This window comes from Petaurus breviceps, unplaced genomic scaffold (assembly GCF_028583685.1).
Source record: "Petaurus breviceps papuanus isolate PSGF00001 unplaced genomic scaffold, PetGlider_PUasm1.0 90808, whole genome shotgun sequence".
Lineage (NCBI taxonomy): Eukaryota > Metazoa > Chordata > Mammalia > Diprotodontia > Petauridae > Petaurus > Petaurus breviceps.
In genome coordinates this window covers 4,206,027-4,228,477 of record NW_027187349.1, presented here as the reverse complement: position 1 = coordinate 4,228,477, position 22,451 = coordinate 4,206,027, and the positions used below count along the sequence as shown (strand labels likewise).

At 37.5% G+C, this 22,451-nt stretch overlaps 1 protein-coding gene across 16 annotated transcripts in view; it reads right to left on the bottom strand.

Annotated features, from left to right (window-relative positions):
• MAP3K4 (mitogen-activated protein kinase kinase kinase 4) overlaps positions 1–22,451 on the bottom strand; it is a 207,796-nt gene that overhangs the window by 98,585 nt on the left and 86,760 nt on the right. For 14 of the 16 annotated variants that reach the window (XM_069070389.1, XM_069070373.1, XM_069070379.1 and 11 more), the window contains one exon: positions 15,403–15,593. In XM_069070389.1, coding sequence (XP_068926490.1) covers positions 15,403–15,593 — 191 coding nt within the window. Of the gene's footprint in view, positions 1–1,522; positions 1,681–2,338; positions 2,428–15,402; positions 15,594–15,692; positions 15,926–22,451 lie in introns of those variants that run through there. The other 2 variants (XM_069070386.1, XM_069070388.1) reach the window with 2 other exon arrangements.

The window sequence follows — 22,451 nt, the reverse complement described above, 5'->3', positions numbered from 1 at the left end:
TTACTTTGACCTTGTAACTACTTACCTTCTAAGTGAAACTATGCTATATGATTCTAGAGAGACAGATGGGCATATACCAACTATCTAAAAGAAGTGGAGATATGCTAGTATCAGTTCACACATCATCTTTCTAGAAACCTACCATCGTTGTTGTTACTCAATAATGGGTAATTATAATTTCCAAAAGAATATTCTAAGAAAAAATGTCCTGTGTTAATATAGTAATTTGTTCCAAAGATGTCAAAGTATGTGTGTATATGTATGTGTGTATACGTGTGTGTATAAAATTTCCTCCCCATAATATTTAAGGTGGAGAGAGGCAAAGTTTATTATTACTCCTATTTGTCAAGAAAAAAATTGAGACATGGAACCATTAAATGACTTGCTAAATGCGTCAATAAGCAAACTAGTACTTAACTAGAATCTCAGTCCCCCAACTTCCAATGCTCTTTCCAGTGACCACAATACTATCTTTTATAATATTTTAAAATTATGCTATTTTCACATTTATTACTCACGGAGGAAGAGCAAACCATAAAACTGAAACAAAACAGAATTTATTGAAAATAAAGTATGACTTTCAAAAGTCCTACTTGGGTTAAATAATAATGTCCTCTAAAACTTGTTTTTAAAAAATACATTGTTGAAAATTAAGAGCAACTTTATATAAAACCTCAAGAAAAACTATAAAAAACCCAAACTACTTGCTAAAAAAACAATACTTCACTATAACCACTTTAAAAAAAAACCATAAGGCTACTTTGGTGTGTGTCCAAAATATATCTCATAACTGGTACACAGTATACCTCTTAGTAAATCATAAATATGAAGTGTTGTGATTAAAAAATTTATCCAATGTTGGCCTTGTTCACCTTAGTCAGCCTAGTCCCATGACAACAGAGGGATAATCTGTCACTGGAGCTATCCTCAAAGACATGAAGTGTGGTAAGACCTGCCAGGGCCTGTGTTCCTTCTCTGTTAACATAGTTGCCAAAAACAACTATAAGAGATCAAAGCAGTGACCACCAATTAATCTCCCTGGGCTTCAGTGCCTCAGCTACAAAATAAGAGAACAGGACTTGAGCATCTGAGATGCCTTCCAACTCTGGAATATATGATCCTAGTACTTTAATCCAAAATGACTACCAAAATGACTAAACATTTAACTTATAATAATAGTTAAAATGAACTACACACATTTTAAAATCTTTAAAACCTCTAAATGACTTCTTATTAAACAATAAATTGAAGAAAATAAATGGTAATACATAGTACAATATGCGACAGGAAAATTGTTGAGAAACTTTATCATTCAATTTTTACAAACAAGAAGGATATCTTTAAACAAATTAGTATCTCAGAACTAATACCTAACACAGAATACCAAACAAACCAATCTAGGAGAAATATAATAACATTCACTTTTTTCTTTGAAGCATTTATAAGGCAGAATATAAATAAGCTTATATATGAATTAAAACAGTGAGAGAAGAGAGAATATTTAATACTCAATGGTACTTACCTATCCATTGAGAGAACTATTGGAAGTCCATTCTGAAGTCCACTTAATCCAACTAAGCACACAAGATACCCGTTCAGTATTATACCAGAAACAAGTTGGCCTCATGTAGCCTGATAAATCTGCTACCTTGCCAGATAAGCAAGTTGTGGTATTGTGTTCTATCATGAAACAATCAAGCTAAATTAGTAAGGAGCTACTTGGCCCTGCCCTACCCTTGGTCTCATTTCTAATTGGTTACTGGAAATACCCTCAGGCACTATTGCAAAATGGTAGAGACTGACAACCAGGGCATTTAGAAATAGCAAGTAAGGCAGGTGGAAGGGCAGTTCCCAAAGACTGAGAAATAAAGCAATGTGAGGGGATGTTTTTACTGGAAAAGAAGAGAGCTCTGACATTTTGCCTTGGGGTTTTGTTTTTGAAAATTGTCATAATCAAATTAGCGACAGGTAAGTTAACAGGCTCTTGATTCTTAATTTTTGGGGTCCTACATGGTACATAACAAATTCTGTAACACTATATGGATGAATAGAGTATTAGAATAAAATGGTCACATTTCATAATTAATTAACCTTTTCTGAGAAGCCCAATTTCTCAAAAATAAAAATTCCTCTAAATACATAAAATACAGAACAATTCTGATTCTCAGAGAAAATGTAGCATCTCACTATGGAAATGTTTCACTAATAATGATGTCATCATGACAGCAATAATAGTTACATTATTAAATTTTACCTAGATATCTACCCAAGTCTAATTTGCCTTCTACCGTTGAAGGAATGTTCTATGTTGAAGGAAAAAGGAGAAGTGGGACTCTACCTGAACATTAAGATACCATTCTAGTAAAGCCACAGTAACAGAACTGATTCCCACAGGAGCCAGCTAACTTCACAAAACAAAAACTCTTAGCCTATATATATATATATTAATTCATGTATTCAATTCCACAAATGTTTGAATGCTTACTATAAGCATGACACTATGGTAGATACAGACATAAATATTCCAGGTCTATTACACATCAATCCCCCTTACACATAATACATTCCGGGCAAACTAACATACTAGCATCTCCCAACTCCATGCCTTTACCTAAGCTATTAGCTGCACTTAAAGTGTTCATCTTCATCACATAGGGCTGTTATAGATGTGTGTCCTTCAGGGCTCTGTCTTGGGCCTTCTTTTCTTCTCCCTCTATACTATTTTACTTCGTGATCTCATGAGCTCCCATGGTTTCAATTATCATTTCTATGCTGATAATTCTCAGATCTACTTACTCAGCCTAATCTTTTGCCTGACCTCTGGACTCTCATCAGCTAGACGTCTCAAAACTAGATCATATCCAAAACTAAACTCCATTATCTTTCCCTCCAGACCATCCCCGTTTCTAAAGATTCCTACTATTGTTGAAGATACTACCATCCTTCCAAGCATTTAGGATCACAACAGATAATCCTCAACTCTTCCTTCTCTCTCAAAATGTTGCCAAGGCCTGTCAGTTTTACTGACTTAGCCATATCCCATAACATATATCATATGTTACTACTGTCGTTATATTTGTTATTTTTTGTGTACTTTAGTCTTTGCATTATTTTTATTTAAATTAATTTTTAATCTCCATTTAAATCTACATTTTCAAAGACCTTAATCACATGCTTATAGCATTATCATTCATAAAGTATTTAGAATATATTTCTGCACTTATTTTTAAATTCTTTGTTACAAAATGATCAATTTTTATACAAGTGCCATGAATGCTGAGACATCAGTCAATTACATATTATTCCTATTCAGTTTTAGCTACATCTGTCAAATTTAGGTTTTTCAACATTCTGCTGTAATCTTCAACTTTTTTCTTTACCACTTTTCTGATTTGTCAGAATCTGTTAGAATACTGAAATTATTAAGATTACACTGTCTAAATCAGAGGTGTCAAACATATGGCACATAACACTACTGAATGTACTACAATCAGATTAAAATATAATTGGAAAATATGGAACAAAATAAGTAAAAATATAGCAAATCATACATAATACATTTTAAAACTCACTCAATATGGAGCCCACAGGGATTCTTACATATGGATCAGTAGTCTCCACTTCTATTTGAGTTTGACACTACTAAATCTTCTTCAACCTTAATTGCTATGGCAATTTAGCTAATATGTATTTGATATTGTTACTAATTTGTTGTCTATGAACTTCTAAGCATGATTAGGGATGTTATCTCCCTGTTCCATCTTTCTTAATGCTCCCTTAATGCTTTGAATTCAACTATGCCAGATATCCTGACTGCAACTACTGATGATAAAGAAAAAACTTAGCTCCAAAAAGATATAGGAAAAGACACCTTCCCCTGGCTCTTGAAGAAGGGTGGGGAAGAGTGTTCCCAAGTGTGGAACATTGCATATACTGTTAAATTTTTAAAATATACTGCTTAGTGTTGTATAATTTATTTTTCCTTTTCCCTCTTTTTGTCTTAAAAAAAAATCTTTATAAAGGATGGCTCTTTGGGACAGAAAAGTATTCAAGAAGAAATACAGGTGATGAGACATCTTTTAAGCGTCAATCAGAGAAATACTACCATAGAGAACAGTGTGGGCTCAGTTGATTAGATAGCATAAATATGTTGTGGATAAATTCAGCAGACCTGTCTGACTTCCTACAACAGGACTAGAATAGGAGCAAAAAGGGCAGATTTTAGAGATCACTCAGGATTAGGGTTTGGACAAGCAAAAGAATAAGGTAAGGGACTTTAGAGCACAGGTGAGCATGAAACTGAAATGGTTAGAAAGTCAATGAAGGACTAGAAAACCAGAAAGGGATGCTGAGTAACTGGAAGTAACAAAGGAAATAAGTAGGTTTAGAAAAAGTGATGTAGTAAGAGAGAGGAAAATAGGATATTATGACTGGAGAGGCAAATTTCAAACTTCTGGATCTTGGTGGTCATAATGTATAAAGGGTGATCAAAGGTATGATCATCCTTATGTGTGGAACAAAGGCAGAAATCACGGGAACTGAATAAGTATAATAAAGGACATATTTATTAAGTTTTCCATTTAACTGAGTTTTCCCAACAAAAACTTTATTTTTTAAAGTAATAAATAACTGGTTCATTTTAAATACTGGTGTAGCCCAGGTGGGAAAATCTCATTCTTCTCATAATTCCCACTTCAAAACTATGAAAACAGTCAGTTCTAAAAGAATTTCCTATAGTCTTAAACATGCCAGGTCTTCTGATTGTTCACCAAAGGAAGGACACCATTTCAGACAGTTCTGACGTGCCAACAGATTATTCAGTTACAAATGATGACTGAGTAATCCTTCACAGATGAGAAGGACTTTTCCATGACTTACGAGTTTTAAATGGTTGGGGTCAAACTGGGAGAATCAGGTTTTGCCACAATTAGGAAAGATGCTTCCACATATGAAAACTGGATTTGGAGATTTCAGTTTGCTCTTTCTCTTTTCACCATTTCATTTTGGCCATGAAGGTTCTCCAACCAGCATATATATTTTCCTCCACTAAAGTTCTACTCATATTTTTAAATGCAGAACATAAAGACTGTCCTGATTTCCTAAGTATGGAAAGGTTCATCTCCAGGAAGTTGAAAAAGAGGTGATAAATTTTGGGAGGCCACAACAACTCATGAAAAGATCTATTAAAACAAGGTGTTTGTAGGATCTTCTTTATTGGAGAGAATATGTACATTTGATGAAATAAGCAATCCTGGAATATTAAAGTTTACATGATCATAGATTTAGAGTTGGAAGAGTTCTTAGAGCTCACTTAGTCTTATTAAACCCTGTATTCTACAGATTAGTTAACTTAAAATGCAAAGTGATTAGCCCAAATGTAAACAGGTTTTAAGTAGCAAAGACAAAATATGAACCAGAAATAAATGACTCTTCATTTCAACAGTATGACATCCCTTTAAAGAGAGAATCCCAGGATTCTTCTAGGTCTTCACACTGATGATCTGGTTGGGGAAGTGTCTGGGAAAAGTATATAAAAGCCAGCTCCTACTCAGTTTAGTGGTATGTGCTTACTCTGACCTAAAATGTTTCCAGGTGAAATCTTCAGGAATTACTTTTCAAGGATGTTTGATATTGAACCTGAAAGGTTTGCCTGTGTTAACTGCAGCCTTGCAATGACTAAGTCAATTGTCCTTGATTGTGGACATAAAATTTGTATGCATTGCTTCTGGAAGAAATCCTCTTCATCTTCATACTGCAATTTATGCTGGAAATTCTCCCACCTGAAAACTCTTCAACATGACATGGTCATGTACCCTGAAGGGGAAGGCATGTGTGAGATACACCAGGAAGAACAGAAGCACTTCTGTTATCGGAAGAAGACTCTCCTGTATATGACCTGTTCTAAATCAGAGGAGCACAGATATCACACACATTGGCCCATTGTTGTGGCTGCTCTGAGATACAGGCAACAAATACAGGAATGTGTGTCAGACTTGGATGACCACCTAAAAAAATTTCAGAAATTCCAAAAATTTGCAGAGAAAGAGAGACCTCTGTCATGGGTTGTTGAATGCAGTGACTACAGAGATGTGTCCAAAAAAACATTAGACCAAAAAGTTCAGAAAGTACTTAAATACATGAAGGGGAAGGAGAAGAAATCGAAAATGGAGGAACTTATTCTGGAGAAAATAAAGAAGAAATTCAGTGAGCTTTACCAGAAGCTCAAGAAGACAGAGGCTATCCAGGAACGTAAAATCCTAGAGCAAAAGAAGGAGTGGGAGGCCAAGATAGCCAGTGAAATAAGATTCTTAACAGACAACATCACTGAGCTGCAGGAAAAGAGTCAGAAACCAAACCTGGAAATGTTACAGGATGAGATAGAACCATTGAACAGGACTTTGAGAGAGTACACTTTGGAACCTTTCATTCCAAGAGTGGATGTTTCTTATCTCATTGTGGTAGCTGACTTTTTAAAATTCTATCACAGATTTAAACTGTCAGAGAACTGCAATTACTATGACTTGGCTGATGATAAAGGAAGAACTATCATGTTTAGAACTGATTCCTCAGGAAACACATCAACTATTTACACAACTGGCCATGTTAAAGCTGAGGCCACCGATGGAACACAATTGCTAGGTTTATGGTCCCAGGAAAAAATTGTTGACAGAGAAGGATGTGCAAGAACCATCACCACTAGGAGTGATTTCACTTTTGAGGGATAACTAAACTAAGCCTCTTCAAGCAGTATGTGCAAATCTTCATGCATCTAAGGTTGGGGCATTTTTGTATGTATGGTTTTGAATCTGTTTTGTTTAATAAACCTCACTTCTTGGGAAATAAAAAAAAATAAATAAAGAGAGAATCCCAGGTTATCTGGCCTGCCTTTTAGATAGCATTTCCTCAGGGAGCCCTGGGACACAACACCAATATAGATACCACTTGTGCTTGCCTCCAGAGCACCCTGGGATCCAGCAACATTTCCTGCTTTAAGACCGGGCTTCCAAACAGCAGGATCCAACAAGTCAGCCTCCAGAAGCTCTAAAGATAGTAATACCAATGTTCCTATTTCCAAACAGGGCCATTAGTAGAACAAAAACCTTCTGCTCATTTGCTTTTGCCAGCAGAGCTTTCACCATTTATTGAAACTCCTATTGGAGTTCATTCACAATGATTACCATGGCCCCTCTTACTCTCTCAATCCCAGCTATACTCCCAAATGCCAATAAGAAAAACCCCCTTCCCAAACTCCTGCTGCCTACTGTCTCATTTTATCTACTTCTACTCTAATTCACCAACTGTCCATATACTTACACTTTCCACTGTGTCCTCTGAAACTTCCACTGCATAACTAACAAACTTCCTTTTATTTTAGACTTCCTTCTCTCCTATACTTTTCACCTTCTGACAATCACAGAGAACTGGACGTCTCCTGATACTTCACCACTGGCCATCCTTCTCAATACCAGTTTTTGCCCACACCCAAAGACTCTTTGGTCCCAACAGTGGAGACAGAATATTCCTTGCTCCCCACCAATAATACTTCTATACCCTTCTACTCTTCCGTCATTCATCAACCTCTTCTCCTTCAAGGTTCTTAATACCTAAATGTATCCATAATCCAATTTGATAGTCAGCCTCCTAGCTACTATTGCCTTTTTCTCTACGGTTTCCTTATATCTATTTTGTATGTATCTTGTATATACTTACATATGTACAATATATCTCACCTATTAGAATGTAAGATCCTAGAGGACAGGAACTATTTTCACTTTTTTTGTGTCCCCAGAACTTAGCACAGTTCCTTGAACCTAGTGAGGCCTTAATAAACAAATTGTTGACTGAATAACTGAAATGCTATCCAGAAGTGACCAAGTTTCTTGGAATTTTACAAAGGACTTCATTTGAATTAATTCAACAAACATTCCTCAAGCATATATAGCATGGCACTACTAGGCCAGAGTTACAAAAAGATTACTTAGAAGCCACTGTTTGTGGCTTACAATTTAAGAGAAGAAGAGAGGATGAATAGAAATAACTCTGATACAAGGAAGTTTGAGAAATGTCAATTAGTATAAGAAAGAAAAGGAATAATCATTTTCTTCTAGGAGTTGGAGAAAGAAGCAAGGAAAATGCTTTGTGGCAAAGAAAAAACCTTGGTTGGGCCTTAGATCTAAAGGACTCTCCAGTTCAACAGAGACTAGGAGACAGGGAGAGAGGAAAGGGAGTCCTTTTCAATTGAAAGCAGTTCATAAATTGCCAATCTCAATTATTTTTCTCTGCCAATCCTCAACACCCCCCCCCCCACTGTCATGACCAGCAATTTTGTTGGTGATCTTGTCATGTCCCATAACTCAGTGGTCATTTCTATGCAGATGACTGCCTCCTAAATCTACATGTCCAGCACTCACCTCTCTCCTGGGCTCCAGTACTGTCTCACCATTTAACTGCCTATCAGACATTTTTACACCTGATCATCCAAGTAGGCATCTCTAACTAAACATGGCTGAAACTACCCTCCCAAATTCATCCCTCTTCATAACATCTGTATTTTTGTCAAGGACACTGCTATCCTTCATCACTCAAATTTATAACTGTAACTCCAGTCTTTCCCAACACATCTAAATAATTGTTAAACTGATTTTTTTTTACTTTTTTACATCTTTTACATACTTTTACTTTTTTACATCTTTCTCCTTCTCTCTACTTACCTGACTAAAGAGCTAATTATGCTCCCTAATTAGTGTCACTGCCTTAAGCCTATGTTCTCTCCAACTGTTCCTCTACAAGTTACCAAACTATTTCTTTTTTAAAATTTCTTCTTCATGAGAAATGTCTCTCTGAGAGGGGAAAGGGTACATTAGGAAATTTAGGTGATGTAAGACAAAAGATAACAACAATAATTTTTTTAAAGAAGTGTGGGCCTAGTTGATTTGTTTGTTGTGGCCATGTTGCCATAAGTTTGCTGTGGCACAGCCCTTGGCACATAGTAAGTACTTAAAAAACACCCATTAATATGGGGAGGTAAGAGCAAAAAGTGGTAGATGCCATCTACTAGGTTTTTAACCAGGGTCATTAAGAAGATGGAGGGGGGGAAGGGAATAAGCATTTATATAGCACCTACTTGTGCCTCGCACTGTGTTAAACAGGGTTTTTTTTTTTAAACAAATATCTCATTTGATCAGCAACAACCCTTAGAGGTCAGCACTATTATGATCTCCATTGTAAAGTTGAAAAAACTGAAGCAAACAGGTTAAGTGACTTGCCCAGAGCCATACAGCTAGTAATTATCTAAGATCACATTTGAACTCAGGTCTGTCTCCCTGACATGAGGCTCATCATTCTATCCAATACGCTACCAGCTGCCTGTGAAGACCCTCCCACAGTGATAGGGTAGTTAGGAAGAGAGGAAGATTTAGAATAGGGAGAGATAATGAGTTCAGTTTTGAACATGCTGAGTTTCAGATGTCTATGGGACATGCATTTTTAAGAAGTACAATAGGCTGGAGAGAAGAGAATAAACGTTATCAATAAACATTTATAAAAATAAAAATCAAGTGCAAAGAGATGATAGTTGAATCCATGGGAGCTATTGAGCTCACTAAGTGAAACAGCAGAGAGAGAGAAAAGAAGATGGCCATGACAGAGCTTTGGGAACCATCCAGAGTTATCAGGCATGGGCAACCTGAAGATAAACAAAGGCTACTGAGAAGGAACAGTCATATAGGCAGGAGGAGAACCAAGAGAGAGCAATGTCACAAAAACCTAGAGAGAACAGAGAATGAAGGAGAAAAAGATGATCAACCATGTTAAAGACTGCAGACAGGTCAAGAAGGATGAGGACTAAGAAAAGGCCATGTGGCAACTGAAAAATTAGTAACTGTGGAGAGAGCACTTTGACTTGAATAATGAAGAAGCCAAATTGTAGAGCAATAAGAGTGAGAAAAGGAAATGAAGGCACTTATTGTAGATGGCCTCCTCAAGGAGTTATTCATGAAAGGAAGGAAAGACTTAGGATAATAGCTAGGGAAATGGATAGATCAAGTGAAGCTTTTTAAAGAATAGCAGAGACAGGAATATTTTTAGGCAGTAAGAATGCAGTTAGTACACAGGGAGAAACAGAAAAATACAGAATGGAGATAACAGAAGGGACAATCAGATGGAGAAGATGAGATGGAATGTGATAACCTATGCAAGGACTCTGCCTTGGAAAGAACAACAGTCATCTCTTCACTTGAGATAGGGGTGAAGGAGAAAATAAGTATATTAGTTATCAAGGTTTTCTTTATACCGAGTTTAAATCTGCCTCTCTTTTGGCCTTAAGACTTTCCCTGAAGAGAACAAATTAATGAATTAAATTAAACAAAAGGAGACATTTCCCTCATCTACTGAAGCAATAGTCTGTCCGTGGAACAGTTACTGAGGGCTACACAAAATCGACATACCTCCTTTGCCACATGGCAGAACCACAGTAAAATATACTCTAATAAGAGGTGCCTGTCCCAGAGTCATATCATAAAGGAGAAGGCCCTTGGAGATCAATTGGGAAAGAAAAACAATACAAGAAATAATCCCTTAGACTCCAGAGACACAAGAATGTGAGGGAAACTTCCTAATGGACATTTTAGATTTATTTCCCACAAACATTTCAACTTCAACATGTCCAAAACAGAAATATCTTTTGTCCCAAACCTACCTCTTTCTTAATTCCACTTTCCCTCATATCACATATCCAATGAGTTGCAAAATCTTGACATTTCTATGTCCACAACAACTATTACATATGACCCCTTCTCATTTACCATAGACACGACTTCCTTAGTTCAGGTCTTCATTACTTGTTCCACGACTATTATAATGGTGTCCTAATTAGTCACCTTGCTTCAGGTATCTCCCCATTCCAATCCATCTGCCACTGCCAAAGTGATTTTTCTAAAGTTCAGATCTGACCAAATCATTCCCCTAACTCCAAAGAATTCTGGTGGCTCTTTTACTGCTTCTAGGAAAAAAAATATGAGCCTTTGTATGTCTTTTACAGCCTTTCATAATGTTGTTAGTTGACAAGCTTTTATAAAGTACCTACTATGCATCGGGCACTACACTAAGCACAGAGGATACAAAGAAAGACAGAGATAATCCACATCCTCGAGGAATTCATAATCTAACAACGAAGACAACAAATATATCCAAACAAGTCATAGTTATAGACAAGATAAACAGGAAATAATTAAAAAGCAAGAAGGTCCAAGAATTAGGAGAGGTGGGGAAAGATTTCTTGTAGAAGATGAGATTTTATGTGAGACCTGATGAAAGCTGGGGAAGGCAGTAGTCAGAGATGAGGAGGGAGAGGCAGTCCAGGGATGGCTGACAGAGATGAATGAAGCCAAAAGACTGAGCGTGTTTTGTTTAAAGAACCACAAGGAGGTTAGTGTCACTGGATGGAAAAGTGTGTGTGTCTGGGGTGGGGGGGGTGTGAGGGGGCGTAGTGTAAAGTGCAAGAAGTGGAGGGGTAGCTTAAACCCTGAATGCCACCCAAGGACTTTGTGTTTGATACTGGAGATGACAGGGAACCAGCAGTGGTAGATATGGCTGAACTTATTTAGGAAAATCACTTTGGTGGCTAAATGGAAGAAGTACTGAAATGGGGAAAGATTTGTAGCAAACAAGACCAATCAGTTAGTTTTTGCAATAGCCTAGCTATGAGGTGATGAGGGTCTGCAACAAGAACATATAGTCTAGAGATGCTGCAGGTGAAACTGACAGGCCTTGGCAACAAACTGGATGTGGGGGGTGAGAGGTAATGAAGAGTAGAGGGTAATGTCTAGGTCATGAGAAACTAAGAAGATTGCAATGTTATAGACAGTAACAGGGAGGTTTTGATGGAAGGGTCTGGGGGTAAAGGCAATGAGTTCAGTTTTGGATGTGCTGAATTTAAGATAGTTACAGAACATCCAGTCTGAGATGTCTGAAAAGCAGCTGAAGATTCAAGAGTGGAGCTCAACAGAAAGGTAAGGGTTGGATAAGTAGACTTGAGAATCATGACCATACAGATGCTAACTAAATCCATGGGAGCCAATGAAATCACTAAGATCACCAAGCGAAGTGGTATATAGGGGGAAGAGAAGGACAAAAGCCATAGTTGGTGGGCATGACTTGAATGAAGATCCAGCAAAGTAGACAGAGAAGGAATGGTCAGATAGATAAAATGGGAACCATGAGACAACAATGTCCCAAAAACCTAAAAAGAAGAGAGTACCAAAGAGAAGAGAATTATAACCAGTGCTAAAGGCTGCAAAGAAGTCAAGGAGGATGAGCATTAACAAAAGGTCATTAGATTCGGGGCAATTAAGAGATCACTAGTAACTATAAGAAAGAGCAGATTTGGTGAAAAAATGAGGTCAAAAACCAGACTGTAAAGTATTAAACAGAGAGTGAGAGGAGATGAAGTGGAGGTACTCACTGTAGAAAGCCTTCTCCAGTAGTTCAGTCACAAAGGATTGAAGAGTACAATTATTATTCTAGATGGAGAGAGCAAGGGATGGTTTTTTTTTTGAGGATGGGATAGACATGGGCATGTTTTGAGGGAATATAGGAAAGCAGCCAAAAAGCAGGGAGAGACTAAAGATAACTCACAGATTAATGACAGAAGGGTCAGTCTGGTACAGGAGACAGGATACAATGAGATCACTTGTGCATGTGGAGGAATTTGACTTGGAAAGAAGCAGGGAATCCTATTGGAGTAAGATAAGAGTGAAATAGGAAAATGACATGAGATGATAAAGAAGGGAGAAGAGAGAGTTCTTGACAAATGGTTTCAATTTTTTCAGTAAAATATGAGGCAATGTTCTCAGCTCAGAAGGCAGGAAACTGAGAAGCCAGGGGTGTTTGGGGAGGGGCAAAAAGGTTTGGAAAAGTTATTTATGGAGAGTGGGATACTGAATTGATGAGGATTGCCTAACAGCAGTAAGGGCCCAGTTGAGGTTATATAACACCAATTTGTAGTGGACCCAGTAAGAACCATGGTATGATTTTCTCCACCTATTTCCAACAGCACATGTGTAGGAGCAAAGGCAGTGAATGGTGGAAGTGGTTCAAGGCTGAAGCCTGGCAGGATACAACTGGTGATATCATAAAGGAGCCAGAGATTCAAGAGAAAAGGACAGGGTAGAGTTGAACTGGTTCACCAAGAGGTCAAGTGGAGAAAGAAGAAAAAGGTAATTCAGGGGTGATGGCCTAGGAGAAAAATGAAGGGCAGAAGTCATGGTGAGGATGAAGAATAGGGTTTGGCAAGAGAAGGCAAAGGAAAATGCAAAGCCAATAAACTGTGATTATATAACAGAATTTCAGAACTCTTCAACAGAGAGGTGATGCATTTGTGTGTGATGGCAAGATCAAGGGTATGAGCTCTGTGTATAGATGAAGTAGGAGGGGAAGAGTAAGTCATGGAAAATGAGCAGTTTAATCAAGTAGGAGATTAAGGTGTTTAGGGGAATAACAATAGGCATGTAAAAGTCTACTAGTATGAGGGCAAAAGATGGAGAGGAAAGATTATGAACCAGGTACTCAACCCATTGAGGAATAAAGTATCCTGGAGGTCCACAAGACAACAGTCACCAGGATTCTGATTGAGGGGAAGATGTGGACCTCAAAAAAGGAGAGGTTACAGAATGAAAGAGGTAAAAGGAGAACCTGGAAGTGGCAATGGAGGGTGAGAAGTATTCTCACTGTACCCCTTAACCAGTAAGCTGAGAGGAATGAATGAAAATGAAGCCAGCACTGGAAAGGGTGGGCAAAGAGGCTGTGTCATCACAGAGGAGCCAGGTCTCAGTGACAGTCAGAAGATGGAGGGAGTGTGAAAGAAATGGGTAGCATTTTGGGAGGACTTTGGAATGAGTGGGTTGAGGAGAAAGAGAATAAGAAATTGGGTAGTGTGGGATAGGGAACAAGGTTTAGATGATGATTTACAGAGGACATGTTAGCAAATGACCAGGTGTGAGTTTCTTAATCATTAAGTGAAAGAAGTCACTACTATTCCCAGCAGAGGTTGGAAATCGGGCAGGAAACATGAGCAGCATGAGATGGAAGACCTCTCATATCTCCTCTCCTCTTCCCTCTAGAACCTCCTACCCCTAGTGGAGAATGAAGATCAGACAAGAGAGGGGAGCCACAAGATGGAAAGACTCTCCTCTTCTCAGAGGCACATAGCATGAGATGGAAGTCACACAGCTACTGGACTGTACCTGGGCAGTGGAAGGCCCCATCTTACCTCTCCTCTTCCCTCAAGAGGCTAGAGGTCAGGTGGGAAATGATAGTGGCAGAGTTCTAACCTATCTTTCTAACCACCTCAAATCATCTTTCCTTGTTCCCCAAATATGACATTCTATTACCTATCTTCATACCTTTTCATTGTCCATCCCTTATCCCTGGCATATAGTAGGTGCTTAAAAAGTGTTACTGATTAAATGTATTCCCTCTTCACCTCTGCCTCAGAGAATTTTTTACTTCCTCCAAGAAGTGAATACATGCTTATAACCAGTGTCCTACTCCCCGTCTCCTATTTGTTTATACATAGCTATATTCAAATACTTAGGGAAAGTTGGGGGGGGGGGGGAATATAGAGGGTTTTTTGTCCTTCAAAACATAATTCCTCATTAAATGATCTGCTCAGCTGAAGCCCTACCTTCCACATAAATGTGGAAGCTTATGTTCTCAATTGTTTATGTCTTTCCTCACTAAATATCCTGTATTTTTAATCAAGCTGTATTTATTCTTTGTGTACTTATACTGCAGGTATACATTTATATACCTTTAAGAGAAACTAAATTTAAGAGCAGGGACTATCTCAGTACAGGGACTATCCCCTATACCTTGCACAGTGCCTGATGTGTAATAAGCATTTAATAATGCTTATCGCATTATTGGACTCCCCTAATAAGTGGACAAGGAATTTGAATGCCGACTTTAGAACATGTTTACTCTTTAGAATTAAGAGAAGAGAGCTCTACAACCCTGAGGGTATGCTGAATTACACTATCAGGTCCTGAGCTGGCAGAATTTAGAGAGGAAAATGGTACAAAAAGATGGTTTTAGAACTCTCCCATGGGTGCATAGATGGAAATACCATGCCACACTTAATCAGAGATCCTACAAGCCTCCTTTCTATCCCAGAAGAAACAAGAATAAATGCCAGGGAAAGAAAGGGATTTAAAGAACCCACCAATTTGATGCAATGGACAAGGGAATAGGAACACTTTCTCCCCCTAGCTGGAAGGCAGAAAAAGACAGGGCAACATCAGAATTATGTGGTCTATATGAAGAATTAACAAATTAATGTCTTCTAAAGATTATGTATTGGTAAGCTCTACGTCCTTTTGAATATATCCTTTCAAGTAAAAGACACACCTTTTAAACTGGAGCGGCTAGAAGGTCTCCCTACATTATTCCTCTGGTGCTTTGTTGACATACGTTTCATCTGTCGAGGTGTGCTGGGAGGAGAGGTGCCATAAAGGTTTTCAGTATTCGTTTCATCTGAAAATTCCTCTGGATCAGATTCAGAGTTTTTGCAAGCAACATCTCCCAACTTGCACTCCTGCCTAAGAGAGAAAGGGGAAAAAAACATAATGTAAAGTTTTAGTCAAAAAATAATTTGTTAATTTACAATTTTCAAATGCTCTTCCATTTCTAGTCTCAACCTTTTTTAAACAGTGTCCTTTCATTTGTCATATTTCTTTTACAACACTTTTCGACACCAAAAAGTAATAAAAAGTTCAACTTCCGGCTGTTCTTAGCAATGAGCAAACAGCAAGTATCTGTCAGGTATAAAAACATAGACGATTCCACATAAGGTTCATACACTAAAAGTTTTAAAATATTTTCAAAAGAGTGATCAAGTTACATTAATATAATTAAAACTAAAAATGTGCTGTCAGTGAGCTAGTGTCAAACCTAAGTAATGAGACAAGTACAGTCCTGTCTGGCATTTCAAAGTCTTACTTCTTACTTTTCCTGAAAAACAAATCCAGAGCTGAAATTAAAGGACTTTATGAAGACCAACATACTAGTTATCAGCAAAAAAAAAAAAAAATATGCTCATAACCAATGTCCTACTTCCCTATATAGGGATGTATTCAAATACTTAGGGAATTTAAGGAGGGGAAAAACCCAGGTTTTTTGTTTTTCAAAATATAATTTCATATTAAAGACTTGCTCGAGGTATCACTTACTAACACTGTGCTTAAGGTCACATAGTAAGTCACAGAGCCAAACAAAGGATTCAAAACAAAACCTTCTGATTCCAATTCCAAGGCTCTTCAAATTTCTTCTCTCTCTTGGAACATGGATTTTTAAACTTCTTTTTGGAGTCACACATGTATTCCTAGGGTAGTCTGCCTCCCTTTGAGGACAATGTTTTTAGATGCATAAAATGAAATACACAGTTACAAAGCAAACTATTTATAATGAAATACAATTATCAAAACAACAAAAAGTTCACAAATTCCAGGTTAAGAACTCCTGATCTAGAAACAAGTTTTGTTAATACACAGCTTCTTAGGCTACACTATTTCTGAGATACTATAACAAGTTTGGTCATATTTCAAGGTCTTTTATAAAATTAAGTGGTAAAAGTATAATATAAAACTGATACCAATATATTATAACATATTGATAATTGTTTTCGGGGTGGCTAGGTGGCACAGTGAATAGAGCACTGGCCCTGGAGTCAGGAGGATCTGAGTTCAAATCTGACCTCAGACACTTAACACACACAAAAAACTAGCCGTGTGACCTTGGGCGAGTCACTTAACCCCAATTGCCCTCCAAAAAGCAAAAAAAAAAGATAATTTTTTCTCAAAATCATATGTAATTAGGCTGCGATTAATTTCAATTTTTATTTTTCAAGTATAATTATGAAATCCCAAAAATGGAAAATTTGAAAAGCCATCAAATCTAACTTTTACCTAAAACATGAATTCCCTTTACATGGTATCTCTGACCATTTAGATCTAATCCATTTTTTTGACAAGAGAGTACACAAGAAGATAAAAACTATCCAGACGACATCGGAGTAGACAAGAGGAAAAGAACTCCTCTGAGCAGTAGTAGTTTATGTAATTTTTTTCCTAGTAAAGGAAAGAGAAATACTGCAACATTTTATTTTACCAGTGCATTCCCATCAGGAAGTCATCTTAGTGAGTTCAAATCTGGCCTCAGATACTTCCTAGCTTAGCTGTATGACCCTGGATAAGCATTTAACCTTGTTTGCCTCAATTTCCTCATCCGTAAAATGGGAAAGGGAAATGGCAAACACTCCAATATCTTTGCCAAGAAAACCCCAAATAGAGTCAAAAGATTTGGACATGACTTAAACAACCAAACAACAGTGTTATTTTCACTGACTGCCGCCATCCATAGAAGGTTCTCCCTCCTGATCTCTGGCTCCTGGCTTCCCAAACTTCCTTTAGGTCCCAGCTAAAACCACATCATCTACAAAATCTTAGAACAGAACAGCTTAGACAGACAATTCAGAAATAGGGATAGGAACTGGACCTGCCATTTCACTTAAGCCTCCCAAGGTAAATCAGCACCTTCTCTACAACTAGTATACTTAGCCTTGAGTTATTAAGTGGATTGCTCTGGATCACAGGCAATAAATGCCAAAGGCAAGACTTAGACACAAGTTCATGGACTCAAGATCAGCTCTCTATCCCAGGGGTTGGGAAACTTATTCTATAATGGACCAGAAAGTAAGTATTTTAGGCTTTATTCTTAATAATTAGAGAGAAAGAATAATTAATTAAGAATTTTAGGCAAAAATCAATGTTGGTCCTTATGTAACTACAGGGAAAAACATTTCCACAAATTTCTGGACAAATTCAAAATAATAATAATAATAATTGAGGACAATATTTTTGTAATACAGGTCTACCTCTAAGAAAAATGGAATTTTGGTGTAAGATAACACTTTGCTCTATTAGGGCTCAGTATGAATATTTTTCATCATCAAAACTGCAAATGCTCATCTGTTAATACCAATCTGTAATGAGATTTTATATATTTCATTTGACATTTGAAAATGTCTTTGCATATGATTTAAATTTAACATATTCAAAACTTAAAAGGCATTTATAGAATTATATTACACTCTTCTCTTGATATCTGCCTTTCATCATATCCTTACACTGTACATTCATCACGTCCAACTGAAGGTTAAGTAGTAGTGCCTCAATTGCAGCTAAATTAACTTTAAAATATGGTCATTTCTTTTGTACTTGCACTGAGATTCAAAAAAAGTAGCTGTGAGTTTAAAAAATTTATTTACACAAATGTGTGGAAATGGAATTTTCAATTCTTAAGTTCTAACAGCACAGAAATATACAGAGCAGCTTGATATTACCTGTTACTCAAACAATCTGAGTTTTCATCAAAATGACTTTATTATGGTACAGGTTTTGTATATAAATACTGTTTTGCCTTGTAATTTTAGTCTGAATTCATTGAGAAACATTATGATGGGGGCGGCTAGGTGGCACAATGAATAGAGCACTGGCCCTGGAGTCAGGAGGATCCAAATTCAAATCCAGCCTCAGACACTTAACACTTACTAGCTGTGTTACCTTGGGCAAATCACTTAACCCCAATTGCCCTGCCCTCCCCCCTCCAAAAAGAAAAAGAGAAACATTATGAAGTCTGCAGCAATAGTTAATTTCTAAAGAATGTATTTGGAATAGTACTATGATATGTCACCAATTATTCTCGTTTTATTAACACTTTTTTTAAAAGCATCTATTGGGGTTTACTAAATGTTTCCTTGTTGACTGAAAACTTATGAATTTAAATTACAAGAGTATATATATCTACATATACATAGATATATGTATATTTATACACATGTGTGTACATACACATGTACACACATGTGTGATGGAAGCAGGTACATATAACTAAATAACAGTATAAAAGAGCTGTAAATACATTTTCAAAGAGTGTTAATAAAGCCAGAATAATTGGTGGTTTATGAAAAATGCTGAGGACAAAGGCTTTGTAAGCTATGTTTGGCACAAGAAATAATCACAGCACTATAGACTGAAGACTAGGAGGGATCTCAGGTCCAGTAGCCCAATCCCATCTTTTTGCAAATGAAAAGAGTTACTTAGAGCCTCTGGCTCCAAAATTAGGGACATTTTCACTAAATGAGTGAAAATATGAGCAAAATGGTAAGAAAGAATGTGAATTTTAACACCTCAGCATCTCATGCAATTTATAAGTCAAGATAATTTGGTCAAGAGTCCTATATTGTAAACTGGTGGAGTTTAAGTGTGAAAGTTGATAACACAAAGATATATCTTATTGTTGTTCTGTTTGAATGCCCCTCTACTCTGTAGATAAGAAGTTGCCTAAGTATAGAATTTCCTCTGAGCACTCTGTTCCCATTTGTAAACAAAGATAAATTCATCTAATTATTCTGTTAAAACTTTAGCACCTAAGGAAGAGTCTTTTTTCTAAAACCCAATAATGTTTAAGAAATGCAGACTTAATAAACCTTTTCAAAATGTTTCAAAATTATTTTAATTATTTTGGTTATTTGAATGGCATATAAAATCAACATACCAAAAAGGATGAAAACTGTCACAAGTTATATGAAGGAAACTATAGTATAATCATCTTGACTCATCGGGAACCACAGCTATCAAGGAAGTAAAAATAGGCAATACTACCAACAATTTGACTCATAAAATTAATGTCATGATATGCATTGTGTGTACATCTGTAAAGCTAAAACTATGTGTTTAATGACTTTCTTCAGTCAAAGACCTTCAGCCAAATGGTAACATTCACATTGGTTTGAAAAGTAGTTGGGTCATAGTCAATCATTAACAAAGTAGCATGTCAAATCAATTTTAACACATATAACACTTTCGTGCCCAACCTAAAAGAGGAGCTAAGTTATTTTAAAATGTGGATTGTCCAATTTTAATTGCAAAAGACTGGATTTTCCCAAAAATTTGGAAACTAAATGATAACTAAATAAGAATAGAAAATAAGGGATCATTTATTAGGTGCCTACTATGTGTCAAGGCATTGTGCTAAGCATCTTATAAATACTATCTCATTTGTTCTTCACAACAACCCTGAGGGAAATGCTATTACAATCCCCGTTTTACAGCTGAAGAAACTGAGGCAGGCAGAAGTTTAGTGACTTACCTAAGGACACAGTCTTTAAATATCTAAGGCTGAATTTGACCTCAGATCTTTGTTAACTCCAGTCACAGTTAATTGTGCCACCTAACTGCCTCCAGTAGCTCTATTGTTTAATTTATAAAAACAAGTATATTTCTTAAACATAAGGACCCCATTGCAGCCTAACAGAAAACTCAACTGTATCTTCACATGGAGGGTGGGAGGAAGGAGTGTGTGGAGGGAAGAGAGAAGGTTTATTGGTTTTATAGATGTGACTTAGACCAAATAGAAACCATGAGACCATAAAGATCCCTACAGGATACATATGTGACAGCCAAGGTGGGATTTTTTTTTAAGAGTTCAGTTTCCTAGGCTCAAGCAAAATTGTAAACATCTGAAGCACCAATCTCCTTTGAACCCCAGTAATTCACAGCTGTACTGAGGTGGGCTTTAGTACCCTCTGGCTTTGAACCCATTCTTGAAAGTGGGGTGATATTGCCTCGGGGCCTGCTCATGGAAGGACATTTAGCTGTTAACAAGCCCCACCCTACCCCCAGCTGTGAATGTGAATCACTCTTCAAGGTTTGGAGAAGAGACTTCTAAGAGAGAGATCTCTGATACCAACCCTTGTAAGAACACTGGACTAATAGAAAGCAAGATTATTAACACCTTTGAGAAAAGTACAGGGTTTAGTGAGACTGGAATAGCAGTCTTATTTCCCAATTAATGTATTATTTTTCTGTGCCTAGAGCCCAGAATGCAGTGGCCTCTCCAAGTCTAGGGGAGGATGAGCTGCCCCAGAGTGGGGTGGTGCTGGCCAGAAAGAGAAGCTGGGAGCAGGGACCCCTGGAGCCTGCTGTGCGTGGACTCAGGGAAGAACAGAGAGAGCTTGGAGTGGAGCAGTCCCTTCCAGTTAGGTGAGACATGGAGCAGGAGCAGAGAGCCACCTGTGTGCAGACCAGGGAGGAGCCTGGAGCTGTCGGCCCCTGGACCTGCAGGAAGAGAAACCACAAAGTTGGGGACTCAGATCCAAGTCGAGATGGAGGTTTTGCAGCAGGACAGGAGCAGTGAGCATGCTTTCCTCCCACTTTCCCCTGGGATGGGTTGTGACCCAGAGGGTGGAGTTGTCTATGATGGGAGGGGGGAAGTGCCATGGCCCCCAGGAACCCCATCCTGTTGGCTTTGTCACCCAGCCACCCAAGTCCTGAGGGGCTTGGAAGTGGTGCCAGAGCAGTGTTAAGACTTGGACTTGCTCATTCGAGCATACCCACACCTGACAGTGGCACATGGGAGGACACACCCCAAAGAAAACTTAATTTGGACACTATCTGGATTGAGGGGATTGTAAAATTTACTATGACCTAGGGGTGGAGGGTGTTGTGTTCTCAAGGGAAGACCCTGGCCTGGAATCCCTTAATTGTATAAACAGTATTTTGGAACAGTACCTGAATCAGGTGGAACTGGTTGCTCACTCCCCAAAGATTCTGGCCCCTTCAAAGAATGTATAAGGTGGGGGGTATGCTATGCTATGTTATATACTTTTGTGTCTGTTTAAGACCATGTGGCCACCCTGGTAAGTAAGTTATGTTGTTATGAACTGCAAATGCTTTAGTTTCTTGGCTCAAGGTTTAGTTTTGAATAAACAAAAGTGCTCATTATACCTTAAAATTATTCATAGCAGCAGCCCTCAAGTGTGCTGTGTTGATTGGCATTAAAGCATGTTAACTCAGAAAACCACATATTAACATTATCTATGTTCTAATGTATTTTTTTAATTTTAAAAAATGTTTCCCTATTACATTTTAATCTGTTTCAGTCACAAGTGTTGCCATACAATCCTGTTTGATACCTCTAACCTAGACTATAAATTACTTTTTAATCCTTAATAGTACCATTTTTTTAAGTATTAATCTATATAATATTCTTGAAGTATTACCATTCTCTTCTCTGACCTCAGCTAATATTGTGGCACATAACTATATTTCTATTCTGGCACATATTATATATATTACCATGTAGGTATATATAGATAACTATCACTTGACTATAGGCCTTGCCAACAATACTCTAAGACTCTTGAGAACATGAGGCTTATCAGACCAGGGATAAAAAGTTATCTTTTAGTTGTTGTTGTTCAGTTGTTTCAGTTGTGTCCAACTCTTTGTGACCCCATTTGGGGAATGCTTGGCAAAGATACTGGAGTGTTTGCCAGTTCCTTCTCCAGCTCATTTTTTACAGATGAGCAACTGAGGAAAACAAGGTTAAGTGACCTG